The sequence below is a fragment of the Chiloscyllium plagiosum genome, chromosome 21 (assembly GCF_004010195.1).
Source record: "Chiloscyllium plagiosum isolate BGI_BamShark_2017 chromosome 21, ASM401019v2, whole genome shotgun sequence".
Classification (NCBI taxonomy): Eukaryota; Metazoa; Chordata; class Chondrichthyes; order Orectolobiformes; family Hemiscylliidae; genus Chiloscyllium; species Chiloscyllium plagiosum.
In genome coordinates, this window is record NC_057730.1 from 35048618 (window position 1) to 35068370 (window position 19753).

The following is a 19753-nucleotide window of genomic DNA, read 5'->3' on the forward strand; positions in this document are numbered from 1 at the left end:
TCTTCCATGATAGGATTTGAATCTGTGTCTCTGAGACATTTCCTGGGTTTCTGGATTACGAGACCAGCAACAATACCAGTACACTGTTACCTTCCCAGGTATGATCCATGGAAAACTGCATTAGTTTTTGGCGGACCAACGGGTCTAATTCCAAATAAGTTTAAAAGATCTGATATTGTGAGCTAGGGGCACATTGATGTTTTTAGAATATTGTCTGTTATCTTGGTTGTTGCGGTGGAACCTGGCTAGAGTTTTCAGAGTTGGTTGTTGTTTGTGGGCTTGCCTCAGTGAGGGAGAAGCTCTTTTTCAAAGAGTGGTAATTTTGGAATCTTTGTAGTCAGAGCACCAGTCTAACTGGAGAAAGTCTTGATGGACAATTTGGTATAATTGTAAAAACATTGAGTTTACACAGAACTGCAGAGAATGCACTTCACATGTTTACTGGGTAAAGATCACACTGGCTGTTCACAGTTGATATTCCTTGAACTCTAAATTATTCCTTTTGATGATTGGATGTAGAAGTCTAGATTTTTAAAATCTAGTAATAATAGTTGCTAGCATTTTTTTTAAAGACTCTTCACTGGATTTAGGTACCCTAATTGCTCTTGAAAGGAGTAACTTGGTATGTCATCGTAGAAGACAGTTAAAGAGTAACCTCATTGCCATAAATCTGGAGTCATCTGTAGGTCAGACCAAGTAAGGATAACCCTTATTAGGTTTTTACCACTGAGTTGTCATGGTTGCTTACTATTACTGAGACTCGTTTTCAATCCTGATTTTTTTTTTTTAATTACATTGAATTTAAATTCCTCCAGCTGTCATGATGAAATTTGAAGCCATGTTGCCAGAGCTTTAGTCTTAGCCCTCATTTGCTAACAATACTGCCATCTTCCCTGAGATTACCAGTCTGCTCTTGGTGTAACTTGGCAGTATTTTCAGTATGTTGCTTAAGAATGGTGTTGCAAATGGCAGTTAACAGAACTAATGCCTAATTCTACCACCAGTGATCTTTAAAGGCAACTTGAAAAAGAATTAAACTTCTGCTATCTCATCTTTATAGGGGAAAGACAAAAAAATCCTATCATGTGCATGCTTTCAGATTAACCTGTTGCAAGGAATTAAGTGAGTAATCCAATGCTTAAATTTGACAAATTATTTCATTTTATCTCCCTTTTCAAAATTAGATTTTGGAGACCTGTGTTAAGAACTGCGGTCATCGTTTCCATATCCTCGTAGCCAACCGTGACTTTGTTGATGGTGTTTTAGTAAAAATTGTCTTGCCCAAAAATAATCCTCCAGCCATTGTGCAGGATAAAGTCCTTGGATTGATTCAAGTATGTGTTTATATCTTTTAAAAATATGCATTCTCCATTGTGTAAATAATTATTCATATGAAAGTTTTTTGAAAATGCCTTTCATGCAGAAGATGTTGTGTTTGATATTAAACATCAGCAAATGTTCTTTCACTGTTTTTATGAACTTGAGAGAATGGCAGAGAGATCAATAGTCACCACTGTATAGATTTAGCCCCTAAATGGATTAACACCATCTCGCCTGGGAATATCTGAGCAATAGTTTTAATACAATAGACCAAATTAACAGGTAAATACAATATTTGCACGTCAGATCCCATATTCTTCAAGTACTACCATGAATCATCAGCTGCTATATTATAAACATAGTTCATTGTTGAATGAAAGCCAAAAGTGTTTAATTTCTTTAGCAAATGCCATTTTGTTGGTGGTCAAAGAGGCATTTCATCAGCCAGTTGCAGTCTTTTGCCATTCAATTCCCTTTGTAGCTTACTAAGCAAGTGTGCAGTGTTGGATATCTCATTATCAGAATGCCCCAGCAGCTGATTTTCTGGCACTTACAGGCCCCCCTTTCCTGTGTACTGAAGGTGCAAGATATGCCTAAAATGTTCTGAGCTCTTAGATCGAAGCTATACACAGACTTCGTATTGATTCAAGTGCAAGGTCAACCACAACTATTCTTTTGCACCCTGAAATTATAGGACATTTGAAAGCCTGTAAATGTACCCAGCCTGGAATACCCAAGAGCAGAAGTCTGATGCAGTAGGCCAATATGATGTAACAATTATTACTAATCTTTCTGTAAAGGTTCAAATTATTTGTTTGTCTTCACTCTTAGGCTTGGGCTGATGCTTTCAGGAGTAGTCCAGATCTGACTGGAGTAGTTCATATTTATGAAGAGTTGAAGAGGAAAGGGATGGAGTTTCCAATGGCAGATCTGGATGCACTGTCTCCAATACACACACCAGGGAGAGTAAGCATTGCCCTATGCTAGTGTGTTGGCTGCTTCTAAATGCACGATTGACTTGCACTTCAGCGTTTTTTGTTGAGTGCAAATAAAATCAGTTGTTAAATTCCAGCATTCAGCTTCCAAGTGAGCTTACAGATTCATTATAGCCTGCAGAGAAGACAGAAAACATTGATACAAGCGATTTGAATATTTGTTTCAAATGCATTTTTAATTTTGATGGGAACGTTGATGCAACTTAAAATCTACATTTGAAATTGCACGTGAGAGGGAGATTTAGCTCAGTTGCAGTCTGCATGTCAATAATGATGAATACTTTCTATGGCATAGGCTACATATTACATTTATTTGAAGAAAATTCAACAATGTTTTATTGGCATAACTTTTCCCCATTTATCATCACATTGGTGTTTTCAAAATAGTAGAAAATAATTATTTTTGTCTTTGTGTAGAATTTGTCAGAGTTAACTCTGCCTTTCATATTGGTTACAATCAATACTTTTAGTTTGTGAATTGAGAAGTATCTGCTTCCTGATTATTAAATTTCCAGTTGTAATTTATTCTATCATCCAAACAATAAGCACAGTTGCATTGCATTTGTTCATCTTATCTTCAACTAAGGGGAAGCTGTATTGATTATTAAACACTTCCGAAATATAGGAACTGATGTAGCTTCTGTGCACTCTAGGTGTAGCTGTAGAGCTTGATCATTATCTGTGCCTCAGATTCTCTGTGCACTTCCACCTTTGCCTAGGGAATCATTCCTTTTCAATGTTTGCCTACAGCATGGGAATAGATGTATTCTGTGCTTGTTTGCTCAGAGATGTTGTAGATTTGATGCTGTGGTTTGAAAATTTATGATGCTGTTAAAACTATTTTTTAAAAAGCACTCTTTTTGATTTGGAATGAATGGTAATATTTAGGTGAAACAGTGAAACTTAACTCATTTGTACTAATGAGGAAATATGGGTTGCTCTGTCAGAAGTTGGAAAGTGCTCAGTAACATTCATTCATCAAAATAAGTTATTGAAGTTTCAAACCTTGTTTCCATTTTACACTGAAGATGTGTGTGTATTTTGTTTTAACTGCAGTGCATTCCTGAGATAGATCCGGCAATGAACAAACCAATGCCTCAGTCCCTACAGAAAAACACTTCGCCAACCAGCATGCTATCTGCACCATCCACACTGACTGCCTATACAGCCCCACAAGGCCTCCCAGCTGGACCAATCACTGCAAACGTTGAACAGGTGAAAAAGTTGAGAGTACCTCAACAGCTTATGTTTATATAAAACCTTTTGCAAAAATGTGCAATAGGAACACATGGGTTTTCAAGGCTGCTTTGTCATTCATCATGATCATGATTGATCACTGGCTTCCCCTATCCCTTCATTCCCTGAAAGGCCAAAAATCTTCCTCTGCCTTGAGTACATTGGAGTATCTGCAACCCTCTTGGATTGAGAATTTCAAAGCTTTACAATCTGAGTGAAGAAACTTCTTCTCCCCTCGTTCCTAAATGACTGACTCCTTGTCTTAAGATTGTGCATCCATGTTTTAGATTCCTCAGCCACCTTGTCAAACCTCCTGAGAAACTTTGCATGTTTGTATAACATTACCTGCCATCCTCCTAGATGCTAGAAAGCATAGGACCAATTTACACAGCTTTTCATCATTGAATAACCCTGTCATCTCGCAAACCAATCAAGTGAACCTGCAGTGTACCACTTCCAAACCTTACTGAAATGTAGAGATGAAAACTGTGCACGTTACTACAGATGTGGATTCATGCAAGTTCTTTATGATTGTACCACTGTTTCGTTTTTGATGTTCTTTAGTCTCTTTGTAATGAAGGTTACCATAAAGGCTTGCTGTACCTTCGTGTTAACTTTGTGCTCCTTGTAAATGTACAATTCTCTCTGGACATCAACATGTTTCATGCTTAAAAATATTCTGTTTTTCTAATCTTGTGAACAAAGTGAATAACCCCACGCTCCCCCACATTCTACTCCTTTAGCTACCCTGTTGTTGTCTTAATTAAACTAGCTTCCTCGTGGTTTATATTCCAACTTCACTTTGTATCATCAGTAAGCATGAATACTTTGTTCTTGGTTCCTTTGCCGAAGTCATTGACTTTGATTTAAATAGCTGACCCCCAACAACAATCCACTCAGCACTCAACTGCTTTTTTTTTTTATCCCTACTGTTTCTTGTCCGTTAACCCACTTCCTTTCAAGCTAACATCATATAGTCACCCGGTACTTCCCACTATTATAAAGAAAAATTTGACACTAAGATAAGGGGCTATTAGGACGAAGGTTTCGAGGGATATCTTAAAAGAAGGAAAGTGAAGATGAATTTGGAGAGGGAATACCAGACAGTACAGGCTCAATCACAATCCATGATGTTCAAGAGATCAGAATTAAAGAAGTACCTCTGCAAAGTTGGGTTGGAGGAGGTTACATAGATAGCTTTGAGGCCATGGAGGAATTTACAAGCAAAAATGAGAATTTTAAAATTGATCCATTGCCAAATGTCTATCGGATGCCCAGCTCCCTAACTGCAAGGGGGGAGATGGATTAGTGGTAATGTCACTGGACTACTAATCCAGAAACCCCCCAGAATAATGGTTGAGTTTGAATGCCATAATGGTGAAAATAGAATTCAACACATTTTGGAATTAAAAGCCTGGGGACCATGCAACCAATTCCAATTGTAAGGGAAGGAAATCCCACCATCCTCACCTGGTCAGGCCAATGTATGACTCCAGACCTACAACAGTATTGTTGACTCTTAATTACCCTCTCAATTGGCCTAGCAAATGCCTCAATTGTATCAATGACGATCAAGTCTAAAGAAAAGAATGGAACGAACAGATTACCTGACATCAACTTGGGTACCAAAAATGACTACAGCTGACACAACCCTGTTGATCGTGCAAAGTCCTATTTACCAGCATCTGGGTGCTAGTGTCAAAATTGGAAGAGCTGTTTCAGAGAGTAGTCGAGAAATAGCCTGACATTGTAAGATTCCATGAGTATTACTATGTATTAGACACAACCAGCACCATCCCTATGACACCGGAGGTAGGGGCATAATGATATACTGTCAAGAAGGAGTTTCCCAGACTCTAGATTCTATTTAAACTTCCGAGTGTCAGGACATACGGTGTCAAGGAAATCTCCTGCTGGTTACTACCTATGCTCTTTCTTCCACCACCCTCTTAAAAGAAACAATTAGTAGGAAAGACCACTGCACAATGTTTATAGAGACAGCCCCATCTTCACATTTAAGAGTTTGAGGAGGGACAGACAGTTGATGGGGCAAAGCAGCAGTCAGCATGATGGGTTGAAGTGTGTCTATTTTAATGCAAGAAGTACCAGGAATAAGGATGAACTAAGAGCATGGATCAGTACTTGGAACAATGATGTTGTGGCTATTACAGAGACTTGGACATCACAGGGGCAGGAATAGTTGTTGGATGTTCCAGGGTTTAGATGTTTAAAAAGGAATAGGGAGAGGGGAGGTAAAAGAGGTGGGGGAGTGGCATTGCTAATCAGGGATGGTATAACAGTTGTAGAAAGGGAGGTCATCACGGAGGGTTTGTCTACAGAGTCAGTATGGGTGGAAGTCAGAAACAGGAAAGGAGCAGTCACTTTTTTGGGCATTTTCTACAGACCTCTCAATAGCAACAGAGATACGGAGGAGCAGATTGGGAGGCAGATTTTGGAAAAGTGAGGAAATAACAAGGTTGTTTTCATGGGTGACTTTAACTTCCCTAATATTGATTGGAACCTCCTTAGGTTAAATAGTTTGGATGGAGCAATTTTTGTCAGGTGTGTCCTACCTCAATATGTAGGTAGGCCAACTACAGGGGAGCCAAGGATCAGACAGGACTCTAGAGGGTTACAAGTAGCCAGGAAGGAAATGAAGAATGGGCTCAGAAGAGCTAGAAGGGGGCATGAAAAATCTTTAGCAGGAAGGATTAAGGAACATCCTAAGGCATTCTACACTTATGTGAGGAACAAGAGGATGGCTAGAGTGAAAGTATGGCTGATTAGGGATAGTGGAGAGAACTATTGCCTGGAGTTGGAGGAGGTAAGCGAGGTCCTTTTAATGAATACTAAAGCATTCTTGATGTTTCTGAGCACAAGCTGTGAAACAAACTGATACACTCAAACAGGTTAATGTTAAGAAAGAGGATGTGTTGAAAATTTTGAGAAACATAAGGACAAAAGTGCCCTGAGTCTGACAAGATATACCCAAGGTTACTACAGGAAGCGAGGAAAGAGATTGCTGTGGCTTTTGCAATGAGCTTTACATCCTCCCTGTCCACTGGAGTAGTGCCAGATGATTGGAGGGTGGCAAGTGTTATTCCCTTGTTCAATAAAGGGAATAGGGATAATCCTGGGAATTACAGACCAGTCAGTCATATGTCTGTGGTGGGCAAACCATTGGAGAGGATTCTGAGAGACAGGGTTTATGATTACTTAGATAACCATAGTTTGATTAGAGATAGTCAGCATAGCAGGGTTGGGTCAGGCCTCAAGCTTTATTGCATTTTTTGAAGATGTGACAAAATAATTGAAGGTAGAGTGGTGGATGTGGTGTACTTTGATTTTTAGCAAGGTATTTGATAAGGTTCCCCATGGTAGGCTCATTCAGAAAATAAGGAGGCATGGGATACAGGGAAATTTGGCCAGCTGGATTTGGAATTGGCTGGCCCAAAGAAAGAGGGTGGTAGTGAATACTAAGTATTCAGCCTGGTGCTCGGTGACCAGTGGTGTTGCACAGTGAGCTATCCTGGGATCTCTACTCTGTGATTTTTATAAATGACTTGGATGAAGAAGTGGAAGGGTGGGTTAGTAATATTGCTGATGACACGAAGGTTGATGGAGTGGTGGATAGTGTGGAAGGCTGTTACAGGTTGCAATGGGATAATAATTGGTAGATGGAGTTCAACTTGGAAAAGTGTGAAGTGATTCATTTTGGAAAGTCTAATTTGGACATAATACAGCTTTAAAGGCAGGTTTCTTGGAGGTCTGAATAACGAGGATCTTGGGGTACTCATTCATAGATCCTTCAAATTTGCCACCCAGGTTGATAGGGTTGTTAAGAACGTGTATGGTACGTTGGCATTCATTAGCAGGTGGATTGAGTTTAAGAGCCTTGAGGTTTTGCTGCAGTTCTGTAGAACACTGGTTAGATCAAACTTAGAATGTTGTGTTCAGTTCTGGTTGCCTCATTATATGTGGAAACTTTAGAGAAGGTGCAGAGGAGATTTACCAGGATGCTGCCTGGACTGGAAAGCATGTTTTATGAAGAAAGGTTGAGGGAGCTAGGGCTTTTCTCATTGTAGCGAAGAAGTAAGTGAGATGACTCGATAGAGGCATACAAGCTGGTGAGAGGCATAGATAGTGAATAGTCAGAAACTTTTTTTCCCAGGGCGGAAATGGCTATCACAAGGGGGCATAATTTTAAGGTGATTGGAGGTAAGTTTAGGAGAGATATCAGAGGTAGGTTCTTTATGCAGAGAGTAGTGGGTGCATGGAATGCACTGCCAGCAGTGGTAGGGTCAGATACTTTAGGGGCATTTAAGCAACTCTTGGATCGGCATGTGGAAGATAGTAAAATGAAGGGTATGTTGGTTAGTCTAGTATAGAGAAGGGTAAAAGGTTTGCACAACATCAAGGGTTGAAGGACCTGTACTGTTCTATGTTCTATATACTCCATGTTCAGTGTGGCATTACTACCATGCTAAATGAGACAGACTTTAGAACAGATTGAGCTACTCTGAACTGGGTATCCACAAGATGTTGTGAGCCATCAACAATAGACAAATTGTACTTCCAAAACAGTCTTCACCCTCATGCCCTGGTATGCCCCTCAACCTATCATCACCATCAAGCCAGGGATTAATCCCTGAAGGACACAGAAGGCATTCCAGGATTAACATCAGGCCTACCTGGAAAAGAGAGATTAGCCTGGTGAAGCTACAAAATAGAATTACTTGTGTACCAAACATTGGAAGCAGCATGCAAAAGACAGGAATAAGACATCCCACAACCAGTTGATTAGATCTAAAATCTGCACTGATGCCATCAGCAATCGTGAATGATGGGGAACAATTAAACAATAAGCAGGAGGTGGAAAGTTCACAAATATCCTCATCCGAAACAATGGGGGAGCCCAGTACATCAGTCCAAAAGGCAAGGCTGAAGTATATTTATCTATCTTCAGCCACATCTTCTGAATTGATGATCCATAAATTATTTTTAAACACCTTTGATGTCGGAATGTTTCAAGTTTGATTTATTTTTAAATTCATTCAAGGGAAGTGGGTTTTACTGGTTGAACCAGCATCTATTGCCTGTTAGTAAATGCCCTTGAGAGGGTAGTGGTGAGCTGCTGTCTTGAACTTCTGCAGTCCATTTGGTGTAGGCACACCAATATTGTTGGGGAGGGTGTTCCAGAATTTTGAGCCAGTGATGGTGAAGGAGCAACAATATATTTCCAAGTGAGGATGGAAAGTGACTTGGAGTGGAACTTGAAAGTAGTGGCATATTTGCTGTTCTTTTTATAATTGGGAGTGGTCATGGGTTTTGAAGGTGCTGTCAGAAGAGCCTTGGTGAATTTCTACAGTCCATAAATTGATAATTGGACTTAATGTAGTATTAAGCTTTCTTTTTGTTCATGGGGTGTGGGTAGCATTGACTTTGTAAAAAGGAGAAAGTGAGGACTGCAGATGCTGGAGATCAGAGCTTAAAAATGTGTTGCTGGAAAAGTGCAGCAGGTCAGGCAGCATCAAAGGAACAGGAGAATCGACGTTTCAGGCATAAGCCCGAAGAAGGGCTTATGCCCGAAACGTCGATTCTTCTCCTGTTCCTTTGATGCTGCCTAACCTGCTGCGCTTTTCCAGCAACACATTTTTAAGCATTGACTATGTCACCAGTTAATGACCATCCCTAATTGTCTTGGAGAAACTGCCACTGCAGTTCTTGGGGCACAGGGCACCTGCAATATTGTTAGGAGTGGACTTACAGAATTTTAACCCTGTGACAGGAAAGGTAAAAGAATGTAGTTCCGAGTCAAAATGCTCTGTGACTTGGAAGGGAGCTTGCAAGAGATATTGGTTTCATATATCTGCTGTCCTTGTCCTTCTAAGTAAGGGGTCATGGATTTGGAAAATGCTGTCTGAGGAACTTTGAACTTCTGCAGCACATTTTATAGATTGTACACACTGCTGCTACTTTGTGTCTGTTGTGGAAAGAGTGGATGTTTGTGGATGCCAATCAAGTGGACTGCTTTTGTTCTGGATGATGTCAGCCTTTGTGTTGTTGGAGCTGCAATTATCCAGCTAAATGGGGAATATTTTCAGACTCCTGACCTATCTCTTGTAGATGGGTTAACCCTAAATCCCTCAAGTTTTGGGGAGGCAGAAGATGCGTTAGTTGGTGCTGAGTTCCTAGCTTCTGACGTGATCTCATACCTGCAATGTTAGGGTTGGTTCAGTTCAGTTTCTGGTCAATTGTCTTTTAAAAAGAAAAATGTCTGCACCAGTGTTGCAGAAATGCAATTGATTGTCAAGAGTTGGTGGTTAGGTTCTGTAATCTTAGACATAGTCATTGCCCAGCGCTTGTGATGTGCAAGTCACTTGTCAATCTGTCTGGATACTTTCCACGTCTTATTGCAAGTGGAAATGGACTGCTTCGTTATCTGAGGGGTTGCAAATGGTACTGAGCATCGAACAACATTCAGTGAACTTCCCACTTTAAACCTTGTGATGGATGGGAGGTCGTTAATGAAATAGCTGAGGATAGTTGAGCTTTGATCACAACCCTGCAGAACAAATGACAGGCATTGACCATAACTGACGAGAGATAATCTAGCCTGACATCACTGAATCCCCTATCAACAATATCTGGGGGTTAATATTGGCTAAAAATTGAATTCGCCAAGCCATACTTTGGCTGCAAGAGCTGGACAGAGACAAGAATTATGTGGTAAATAACTCCCCTCTGGTCATGAAAGTGACAGGCATTGATATGCCTGTTGACCAAATATAAGGAACACATCAGGCATGTGATGAGATGCTGTTTGTTTTCCTGAATGTGTGCAACTCCAACAACAAGTTAGTAGCTTGACACCATTCCTGAGAAGCAACCTGCTTGATTGGAATCCCATCTGCACCACCTTCAGTATTCATTCCCTTCATCACGGAAGCACAGTATGTGCTAGCTATAAGATGTACTGCACTCACTAAGGTTCCTCTGACAGCACTGCCCAAACCCACGAGCTCTATTACTTAAGAGAACTAGGGTAACAAATATGTAGGCACCGCATCAGCACTGGTAACCACACATGAGGTTGGAAGTACATCTCCTTTTCTTCACTCACTGTATCAAAACCTTGAAACGTCCTCACTAATAGTTTGTTGGGTATCTCTGCACTAAAGACTGCAACAGTTAAAGGAAGACAGCTCACCACCACCTTGCAGTAAATTCTGGCAGAGCCAGTGCTGCCCACATGTCCAAAACAAATTTTAAAAAGCAGAATGATGGAGAATTGACTATTTTTAAATTCAGTTGAAATAATTTATTCTGGCAGTAAGTGTGTTATATGTTTTGTCTTAAACATCACTGGACTTTCACTTTCACATTGGAGAGGAATAAGTTTGTTTGAGTAGTGCAGTCCAATCATTTCTTCCTGCTGATTTTTGCATCAGACAATAACAAAGATCCAATGCTTGACCTATTCTGTTCGATTCAAGGCAGCATCAGATAAATGATGTGTGACTGGAATGGTGCAGTAGAGTAGACAACCACCTCCTAATTTTTCAGTATGTGAGTGAATCTGTTTCTATGTGATATTTTCTATTGGTTAATCTTAGAATTTACTTTTTTGTTTTAAGTTGGGCTTTTTGTATGGTAGCTTGCCAGGTTGCGCAGCGAGTTGGATGTTGTCCGTGGAAATACAAAAGTTATGTCTGAAATGTTGACAGAAACAGTCCCTGGAGAAGAAAATCAATCTGACTTCGAGTTGCTACAGGTGAGAATGCTCATGTTACTTGCAAATTATGTTTTTCGCTAGTGTTTCCCTGAACGGTACCATAGTAAAACACCTCAAGGCTGAAGTTTCAACTTTCGGTTACTTTGAATTTTGTGAAAAGTTTTTATATCAATAAGTTCTCCAGTGGGAAGATTTTATTACCTTGTCATACAATCTGCAAGCAACCTTGTGGCTCATTTTGGGGGCTTTGGCAATCTGCTCATCATAGAAACATAGAAAATAGGTGCAGGATTCGGCCATTCAGCCCTTTAACCTTGCACTACCATTCAATATGATCATGGTTGATCATGCAGTCTCCACAGGTTCACATCTCTCTGTGAAGAAATTCTTTCTCCCCTCAGTCCTTAGTGGCTTACCCCAATTCTTAGACGGTTATCCCTGGTTCTGGACGTCCTCAACTTTGGGAACATTCTGACCGCATCTAGTCTGTCCAGGCTTTTATATTTCTGAGGCTCTTTCTCCCCCAACCACCCCCAATTCTTCTAAATTCCAGTGAGTGCAAGCGCAGTCGATCAGTCCTGCCATCCCGGAAATCAGTCTGGTGAAACTTTGTTTGACTCCCTCAGTAGCGAGAATCTCCTTCCTCCGACTAGGAGACCAAAACTGCATGCAATACTCAAGGTGTGGCCTCACCAAGGCCCTGTATAACTGCATAATAATTAGAAATGGTGAAGGCATGAAGTTGTTGTTGTTGCAATAAAGGCTTACTATTTTTAATGCAATGGAACGCTCTTCTGCCTAAGGTCTGAAGTTAATCTGCAGTGAAATTATTGAAAAACAAAATGAAACCTTTAGATTTTTTGCCTTTACTTTTGTAGACCAGAACTATCTATTCTGATTCCATGGCCGAGTCTTTTATCAGTATTCATTTACATTTATTCCTTTCAAAGACTTATCTACATAGAATGAAGGTTTTATATTTTGACATAAGATTTCCTCAAAAGTTGAGTTTGAGCTAGTCTTGATCTGTGAGCATGAAAAATGTGTTGCTAGAAAAGCGCAACAGGTCAGGCAGCATCCAAGGAGCAGGAGAATTGACGTTTCGGGCATAAGCACCTCTTCAGGAATGATCTGTGAGCATGTTGTGCTGAAATGTCCCGTAATTCAATCCTGATTATCACTAAATTGACAGGCTATGTGGCTGATGTTTGAAATGGCAAAACTCACACAGTTGGTCTGCAAGTGAGCAATTTTGAGCAATTCCTAATGTGTTCGGCCTAAATAATATCCAACCTAGGACAGCTTGATATGCCAAAAGAAAGGCCTATTTTCAATACTCTGTTGATCTTCGTTCACCAAAGTTGTTGTTAAACAAATTATTTGATTCACTATGCCTTTAGTGGCACAGAACTGGTTAACATGTCCTGTATCTTTCAATCAAGGAACTAAATCGCACATGTCGAGCAATGCAACAACGGGTTGTAGAACTTCTTTCCAATGTAACTAATGAAGAGATCACAGAGGAACTTCTGCATGTAAATGATGATCTTAATAATGTTTTCCTTCGTTATGAAAGGTGAGTGACCAGCTTGCTGCTACTTTGTGCCAATGATCTTCCTCATTTTTGACAGGTTGAAATATGCATTACATTTGACAATGCTAATTCCTAAATACTGCTGATTTGCTCAATGATATTATGTTTTGTAAACTGTAATTTAGAACCTAGAAGTGGAATAAGCAATATCTGATACATGACTTGACTTATCACTCTGCCACATTCTCCTGAATTAATTTGTGGAACTGCCTATTAATATTGTTATTGTGTCACCATATTACTCTGCAGCAAAATATATTCAGGCATTTACAAGTTCAAACTGAGGACTTAATGATAAGACAAACTGGCAAGAACCTGTGATAGACTTTGAAATCACTTTTTAAATTTTGGGAATGTTGGGCACTTGCGTCGGAAATAGATATGTTCTTGAGTATCTAGGGTTCAGGGCGAAAGCAGGAGAATGAGGTTGAGAAACTTATCAGCCATGATTGAATGGCGGAGCAGACTTGATGGGCTGAATGGCCTAATTTCTCCTCTTATAGTCTTATAATCAAAGTAAGGGCCAAAGAAGTGAAGAGAGAAACCAGGAGCAAAAAGTAACATCAGTGTTGTTTAATTTCTGTGCCTACTATGTTTTTTTTTGAGAGTAGTGAACCAAATAGAAGAATTTGCATTGTTTTAATTTCAGATGCTACATCTTAGGAATGTGCTGGGGTCTTTTGAAGCTAACTGCTTCAAACTTGCTAGTAATGTATTACAATCATACAAAAGAAATGAAGCTAAATAGAATAAACTAAGCAAATTAGATACAGCACACACTTAAAGATTTTGAAGCATACAGTAAAATACAATCTCAACAATGCTCCTTCATGATACTGCTCGAAAGAGAATTCCATTCGTTGTCACATCTATATCATGGCTTTGACTTCTGGTCTTTCAAAATCTGAGAACCTCTTTGAGTCTTCATACAACTGAGCTTAATCTTTCTCAGCTTCAGATTACTGCTTCGGGGTTTTAACCAACCATTGCTCATTTGGAACTTTAAACAAACTCCATCCGTTGAAGTAACTTATTTCTCAGCAATTCTAAGCTGTCTCCCTTCAGGAGTAACCCTCTTATGCATCTATCTTCAGCCGATCATAGAATCATATAACATCAAAGGGGCCCTTTGGCTCACTCTGTACTGCCAAAACTATGTTAAATCGAGTCTAGGCTCACTTTGCTGCACTTGGCCCATAATCTTGAATGTTATGATACTTACTTCAAGTATTTCATCCAAATATTTTTTAAAGGTTGTGAAGCAACCGGCCTCCCCTATCATCCCAAGTATTGCATGCTGGTCTCCCACCACCCCCAGGTGAAAAAGTCTTTCCTCAAATCTTCTCTAAACCTCTTGCCTTTTACTTTATAAGTATGCCCCCTTGACGCATCAACTGAGGAGAGCAGCTGTTCTCTAGTCACCCTGTACATGCCCCTCATAATGTTTTATACTGGATCAGGTGTCATTTCTTGCCTCACGTGCACGCACACCCCTCCATTCAAAGGAAACAACCTAATCCAGCTGAAATGTTCTGTCCCAGGTGATGTCTTGGTGGCTATCCTCTCCATCCCCTCCAGTGCAATTACATTACATCCTTCCTATAGTGTGGCAACCAGTGCTGTGCACAGTATTCTAGCTGTGGCCAACCAGTTCTCTACCGCTCCACCATAACCACCTTGCTCTTACAATCTATGCACAACTAATAAAGGCAAGCATCCTGTATCCCACCATCACTACACCATGAGCCTGTCCTTCAGGGCTCAATAAAGTTTCTTCTGTCCAAAGAAAAAGTTCAATTTCTTCTATCTGAAATCTAACGAACAAATATTTCCTCCTTTTTTCCCCCTTAACTCTCACAATGAAAACAAAATGACATTACTCTCTGGGATGTTTATTTTATGTTCTGTGCATTTAGAGAAGTCACCGTAGTTACATAAATACTTACTAATTCAGCATTCAACCCCTTCATCGATATAGACCAAACTCGCATGCCACAGGTTCAAAATCCAAACTCTAAAACAAAACAATGTTAAAATGTATATAAATGATATCCCCTGCATCATAGCAGACAAATTGCTTTTCCTGGTTTGTCATGTCTTCTATGCAGATTTGAACGATGCAGAACAGGATGTGAAAGTCAGGATGCAAGAGATGGTGTAAGTAAGACCATGCAATTCTAATTACAAAGATCTATAGAAACTTTCAATGAATGGGTTTGTTTGCTCAAATCATGGTCTATTAATTTCTTTTTCATTTCAATAGGTATTGAATGAAGTTACAGACACAGATAATCTAATAGACTTGGGTCCGGGTTCCCCTGCAGTTGTGAGCCCAATGGTTGGAAATATGAGTGCTCCTATTTTGTCCTCACAGCTCGCTGGGCTGGGTAAGGAAGTGGTTTCATGTCTTTTAACCTGGATCATCTAATCTACACGATAGGAATCAGAGAATTCTGATTAAATATGTTGGAATCCCAGCATTAACGTGTAGTTTTTAAAAATGTGTAAATAATTACTGAGCTGTTGTTCATCATATGATCCCTATAGTGCAGACCCTTGAAAGAACATCCCACTGAGACCCACCCTTTCAATCTATCCCTGTAAGTCCAAATTAACCATGGTTAATTCACCTAGCTTGCATATCCTGGGACGCTATGGGGGAATTTATCATGTCCATTCCACTGAGTTGCTTCCCCCAATCTGAAACCAGTCTGCCTTTGCCTCACCATTTGGCATCCTATCCCTTTTTGGCACACTACTCCCTATCCATCTGGCATCCTAAACTCTCACTTGCCTTCTTTACTTATGAACTTTTAAGAGTACAGCAGCTGGCTGCCAAATACTGAAGCAGAGGAGGGATTTGGGAAGGATATTAAAAATAAGAAGTCCTGTGATAGAGAGATTTGAAAAATAATGTGATTGTATGCTCGGAAAAAAGGCAATGATACTGGAAGTAGTAAAGGATGTGTCCAGAAGAATGAAAAAAAACAAAATCATTACATATTCTGCTGTACGAAATCATAAAAACACAAAACAAGATGGGAGCGATGTTACAACCTGAAATCTGATTGAAGTGTTTAATCTGAAGGCTACAAGCATTGCTGTGGAAGAAGAAATGGTTTTGAAGGTAATACATGTGTGAATCAAAGTATTGCAAAAGGATTAGTCTGAGTGCGCTGCAAGGTGAGGGAGAGTTGTTAAATATCACCCTGGAGATGGAGGAAATCATCAAGGATGATCCCTTTAGTGTGGGGTAGAAAGTTGAGTGTAAGTAAGGGCCCTCTTGTCTGAGGGAGTCTGCTGTAAGCCTGAGAGCAGACATTCTCCAACTAGGATGGCATGGTTGAGGGCTTTATCAGCTAAATAGTGGGGATTCAGGAAAAATGAATATTGCTTTGAAGTGCTGGTATGGTAAGAGATTGGTTTAGAGTCCTTACAGGAAACAGGATGAGAAAAAATGTCAACACAGCTTTCGGAGCCAATGAATCAATGGTGAATGTTGTTCGGTAGCCTATGCCAGCAAACAGAGATGGAAGAGTCAGGGAAAGGAAGAATCGGACTGTGGAAATAGATGCTAACTTCCTGGCAAAAGAGGTGAGTGAGAGGACCCAAGTAGGGTTGATATATATTCCACAGAAAAGCTGCTATATATGCAACTTTCCATAGCAGCATCTTTTATTTGGAGGAAGTGAGTGGATTTGAAGGAGAAGTTGTTCAGTGTGAGTACAAGTCAGGGGCATTAGTGGATGAGCCACTATTGAAGAAAAATGCAGAGAACCATCAAACTATCTTGAGGGTAATGAATATTTCGAGCTTCCTTTGGACACTGCTTTTGCTTGTTCTTCCGTTATTGCCCTCTCTTGCCTTGGACTGTCATCTTTTTTTTTCCCAACTTTTTCTGATACTATATTTGCTTTAAACCTAACAAATCTCTCTCCTGTTCTCTGGTTATAATGAAACTTTTTTTTCAACCTGATACGTTAATTCTTTTACTCTCACCACGGATGCTGTCAGATCTGTTCAGTATTTTTTAATTATTCTTTTCATGAGATCTGGGTATTGCTGGCTAGGTCAGGATTTATTGCTAATCCCTAATTGCCCAGGGGGTAGCTAAGGGTCAGCTGCATTGCTGTGGGTCTGGACTCGCATGCAGGATAAACCTGGCAAGGATGGCAGATTTCCTTCCCTAAAAGGACCATTAGTGAACCAGATGGGACTTTACCACAATCATGGCTACAAGGTCGCCATTAAGATAACTTTTTATTCTTGATTTTTATTGAATTCAAATATCTCCATCTACCATGATACAATTATTATCCATGGCCCAGAACATTATCCTAGAGTTCTGATTTACTAGTTCAGTGATATTAACACTATTTTGGCATGAATCCTAAAATTTACAGTATTTTCTATTGTTGCAGCTTTTCTTCGGCAGTATTTTTGCTTTGATGTCACCCCCTGATATTAGCGTAACAGTCAATGAAATATTTTATTTTTACAGATCTGGGGGCAGACAGTGTTAGTGGCACCCTTAGCTCATTGACCAACTGCAATCCAGATGCTCGAGATTCAGCTAATTTCGATATGTTTGGACAGGTCAGAAGCAGTTCTCAAACTGATGAGTGCAAAAAGTAAGTGTATCTAAGTTTGATTATGAACTTGAGATTATTGCACACATGGAGTTGTAACTTCTCATTGAATGCCGACTACTCTGAATATTTGCAATGTGTATTTCTTGCTTGTAGTGTAACATATGAAGACTTGCAGTCAGTTGGAGGATTGGCAACTGCTATTGATATTCAACAAAATGTAGCAGTGGTAAGGGCTTTAACTTTTTTTTAAAGTGAACTTTGAATTGAAATAAATTATTTTCATGTGAAATTTTGAGCTTTTCATGAAGGTAAACTGTTTTGGTATTTCAGTTGAAAGATGGGTGATTAACCGATTCACACACCTTGCTTTGTCTGCCAAACAAAAATGAAAAATATAGCTAAGACGTTCAATTTCAAAGGATCTTTTGTGCATCAGAATGATCAGTATTACTTTTGCAATGTTTTTGTTTGTCACTTTGTGTGTCGTGCGCTACCACAATTGGCTATGTTGTTTGTTTTCAGTTTAATCAATAGTCTCAAAGATGCCACTCAATGTTGTTTTATTCTTATTAATATTCTCAAGTATAATACTTGTGTTTAATCCTTTCCAAGCACTAAGTATCTATCCATGGAATTTTCATAAAATACCTTACCCTTGTACTGCTTTTGGTCAAATGTCATGGGATGAATAAGTTTTAAGACCAGTTTCACATGCACCAGCCGGTTTCAAAACAGTTTCTACCTTACTGTTGTTAGAATACTGAATGGACTTACAAAATCTTAACATTTGCCTGTACCTGTGTTTTTGTTTTTGCTGCTGTTTACCTATTTTTACATATCTATGCTACTCAAATCTGTGATCTGCCTGTATTGCTCCCAAGGCAAAGTTTTGTACACGTGACAACAAATTCAATTTAATTCTCTCCTCAATTTGGTTTACTAGTAGCAAGAATAAATTGGTGCAGGGTACATGTCACTTCTGTACTTTTGGGCTGTGTAGGGAGCTGCTGATGCCTTTGGTTGATAGCTACAGTGTGTTATGTTTTAGGATTGATGTAGGGGTCTGGAAAATTACATACAAATTTACCATTCCATGCTCCAGCACATGAATCTGTAAGATCTCAAACATCTAGATGGTCTGCCATTTCTAAAACACAAATTGTTTCTGTAATGTTAACACCTCCAAAATGATTAAATATATCTCATGGCTAAATCTGATGTAGCTAGAGAAATGTGTATTATGATGAAGGCAACACTATTTTCGAACACTGTGCTCTAAGTTTGGGTGGTGATTCTTTGCTTTGACAATTACGTCTCAAAAGTACAAAGAGCAGCTTTCCCACAATAAGGGAGGAAAATTTGTTTTCTCCTCAGTTTGTTGCCACTCCCAGTTTAAAAATGACAATAGAGCAACTGCTGCTTAGATTTACAGAACATTTCTTTTTCATAGCACTTTACATGTGAACAGTGCACACTGAGTAGAAAGGAAAGAAGTTTGAAAGGTGACAGTGCAGTTGTAGGTTTAAGCTTTGAGGTGATTTTGGAATCTGAGAGCTGAGACTTCAGAAGATGATATGGACATGTTTTCTACTCGGTGTACTGTTCACATGCAAAGTCCTATGACAGAGATGTTTTGTAAATCTAAGCAGCAATTGTAGCTTTGTTTCCAGAGTAAATGAAGTGAATGCACAGTAGAGTGAAGGAATGAGCTACAACATTGAACTGGAAAAGAATGCAAAAGCTACAGTGTAAGAAAAGTTTGCATAATATAGGACATTTAATCAAGGATTGTTAGGGGAAAAACATCTTGTCTCCTCAGTATTCTGATCCCTAGCCTTCTGTATTTATTGATGTAATTAGTGAACCTAAAAAATAATTAGGTAGGTAACTTTTTTTAATTTTGTCGTGCACATGGAGGCATGAATATATACATACACAAGGTTGGCTGAGTTGTTCTGTTAATGAATGCTGTTCCCAAACCCTGTAATGGATTAATGTTGGCTTGACCTGGACTTTCAATGCAATCTAGTATAATACTCTAGAAAACTTTCAGTACAAATCTCCTTTTCTCCGACTTTATGGATTGTGGTGGCTGTATATCAGCATCTATTCCTAAAGAGGAATTAAGGAATATGTAATGTGTGCAATTTGCTGTGACTTAATTGGTTCTATAACTACTTAACAAAAGGTTCACATTCATTAAAGTAATTATCTGAATCGGCAGATTTAGAATTGAATATGAAACCAACATTTTCTGCAAATTCAAACTTTCTTTTTGTCA

At 39.4% G+C, this 19753-nt stretch overlaps 1 protein-coding gene across 7 annotated transcripts in view; it reads left to right on the forward strand.

Annotated features, from left to right (window-relative positions):
- Positions 1–19753, forward strand: part of tom1l2 (target of myb1 like 2 membrane trafficking protein) — a 64639-nt gene that overhangs the window by 27005 nt on the left and 17881 nt on the right. For 5 of the 7 annotated variants that reach the window (XR_006314801.1, XR_006314802.1, XM_043711797.1 and 2 more), the window contains exons 4-12: positions 1185–1334; positions 2152–2286; positions 3372–3530; positions 11209–11325; positions 12729–12862; positions 14989–15037; positions 15144–15267; positions 17382–17511; positions 17626–17698. Coding sequence is in view for 5 of the 7 variants with exons in the window: in XM_043711797.1 (XP_043567732.1) it covers positions 1185–1334; positions 2152–2286; positions 3372–3530; positions 11209–11325; positions 12729–12862; positions 14989–15037; positions 15144–15267; positions 17382–17511; positions 17626–17698 (1071 nt within the window). In the remaining 2 variants the exon portion in view is untranslated. The remainder of the gene's footprint in view (positions 1–1184; positions 1335–2151; positions 2287–3371; positions 3531–11208; positions 11326–12728; positions 12863–14988; positions 15038–15143; positions 15268–17381; positions 17512–17625; positions 17699–19753) is intronic. The other 2 variants (XM_043711795.1, XM_043711796.1) reach the window with 1 other exon arrangement.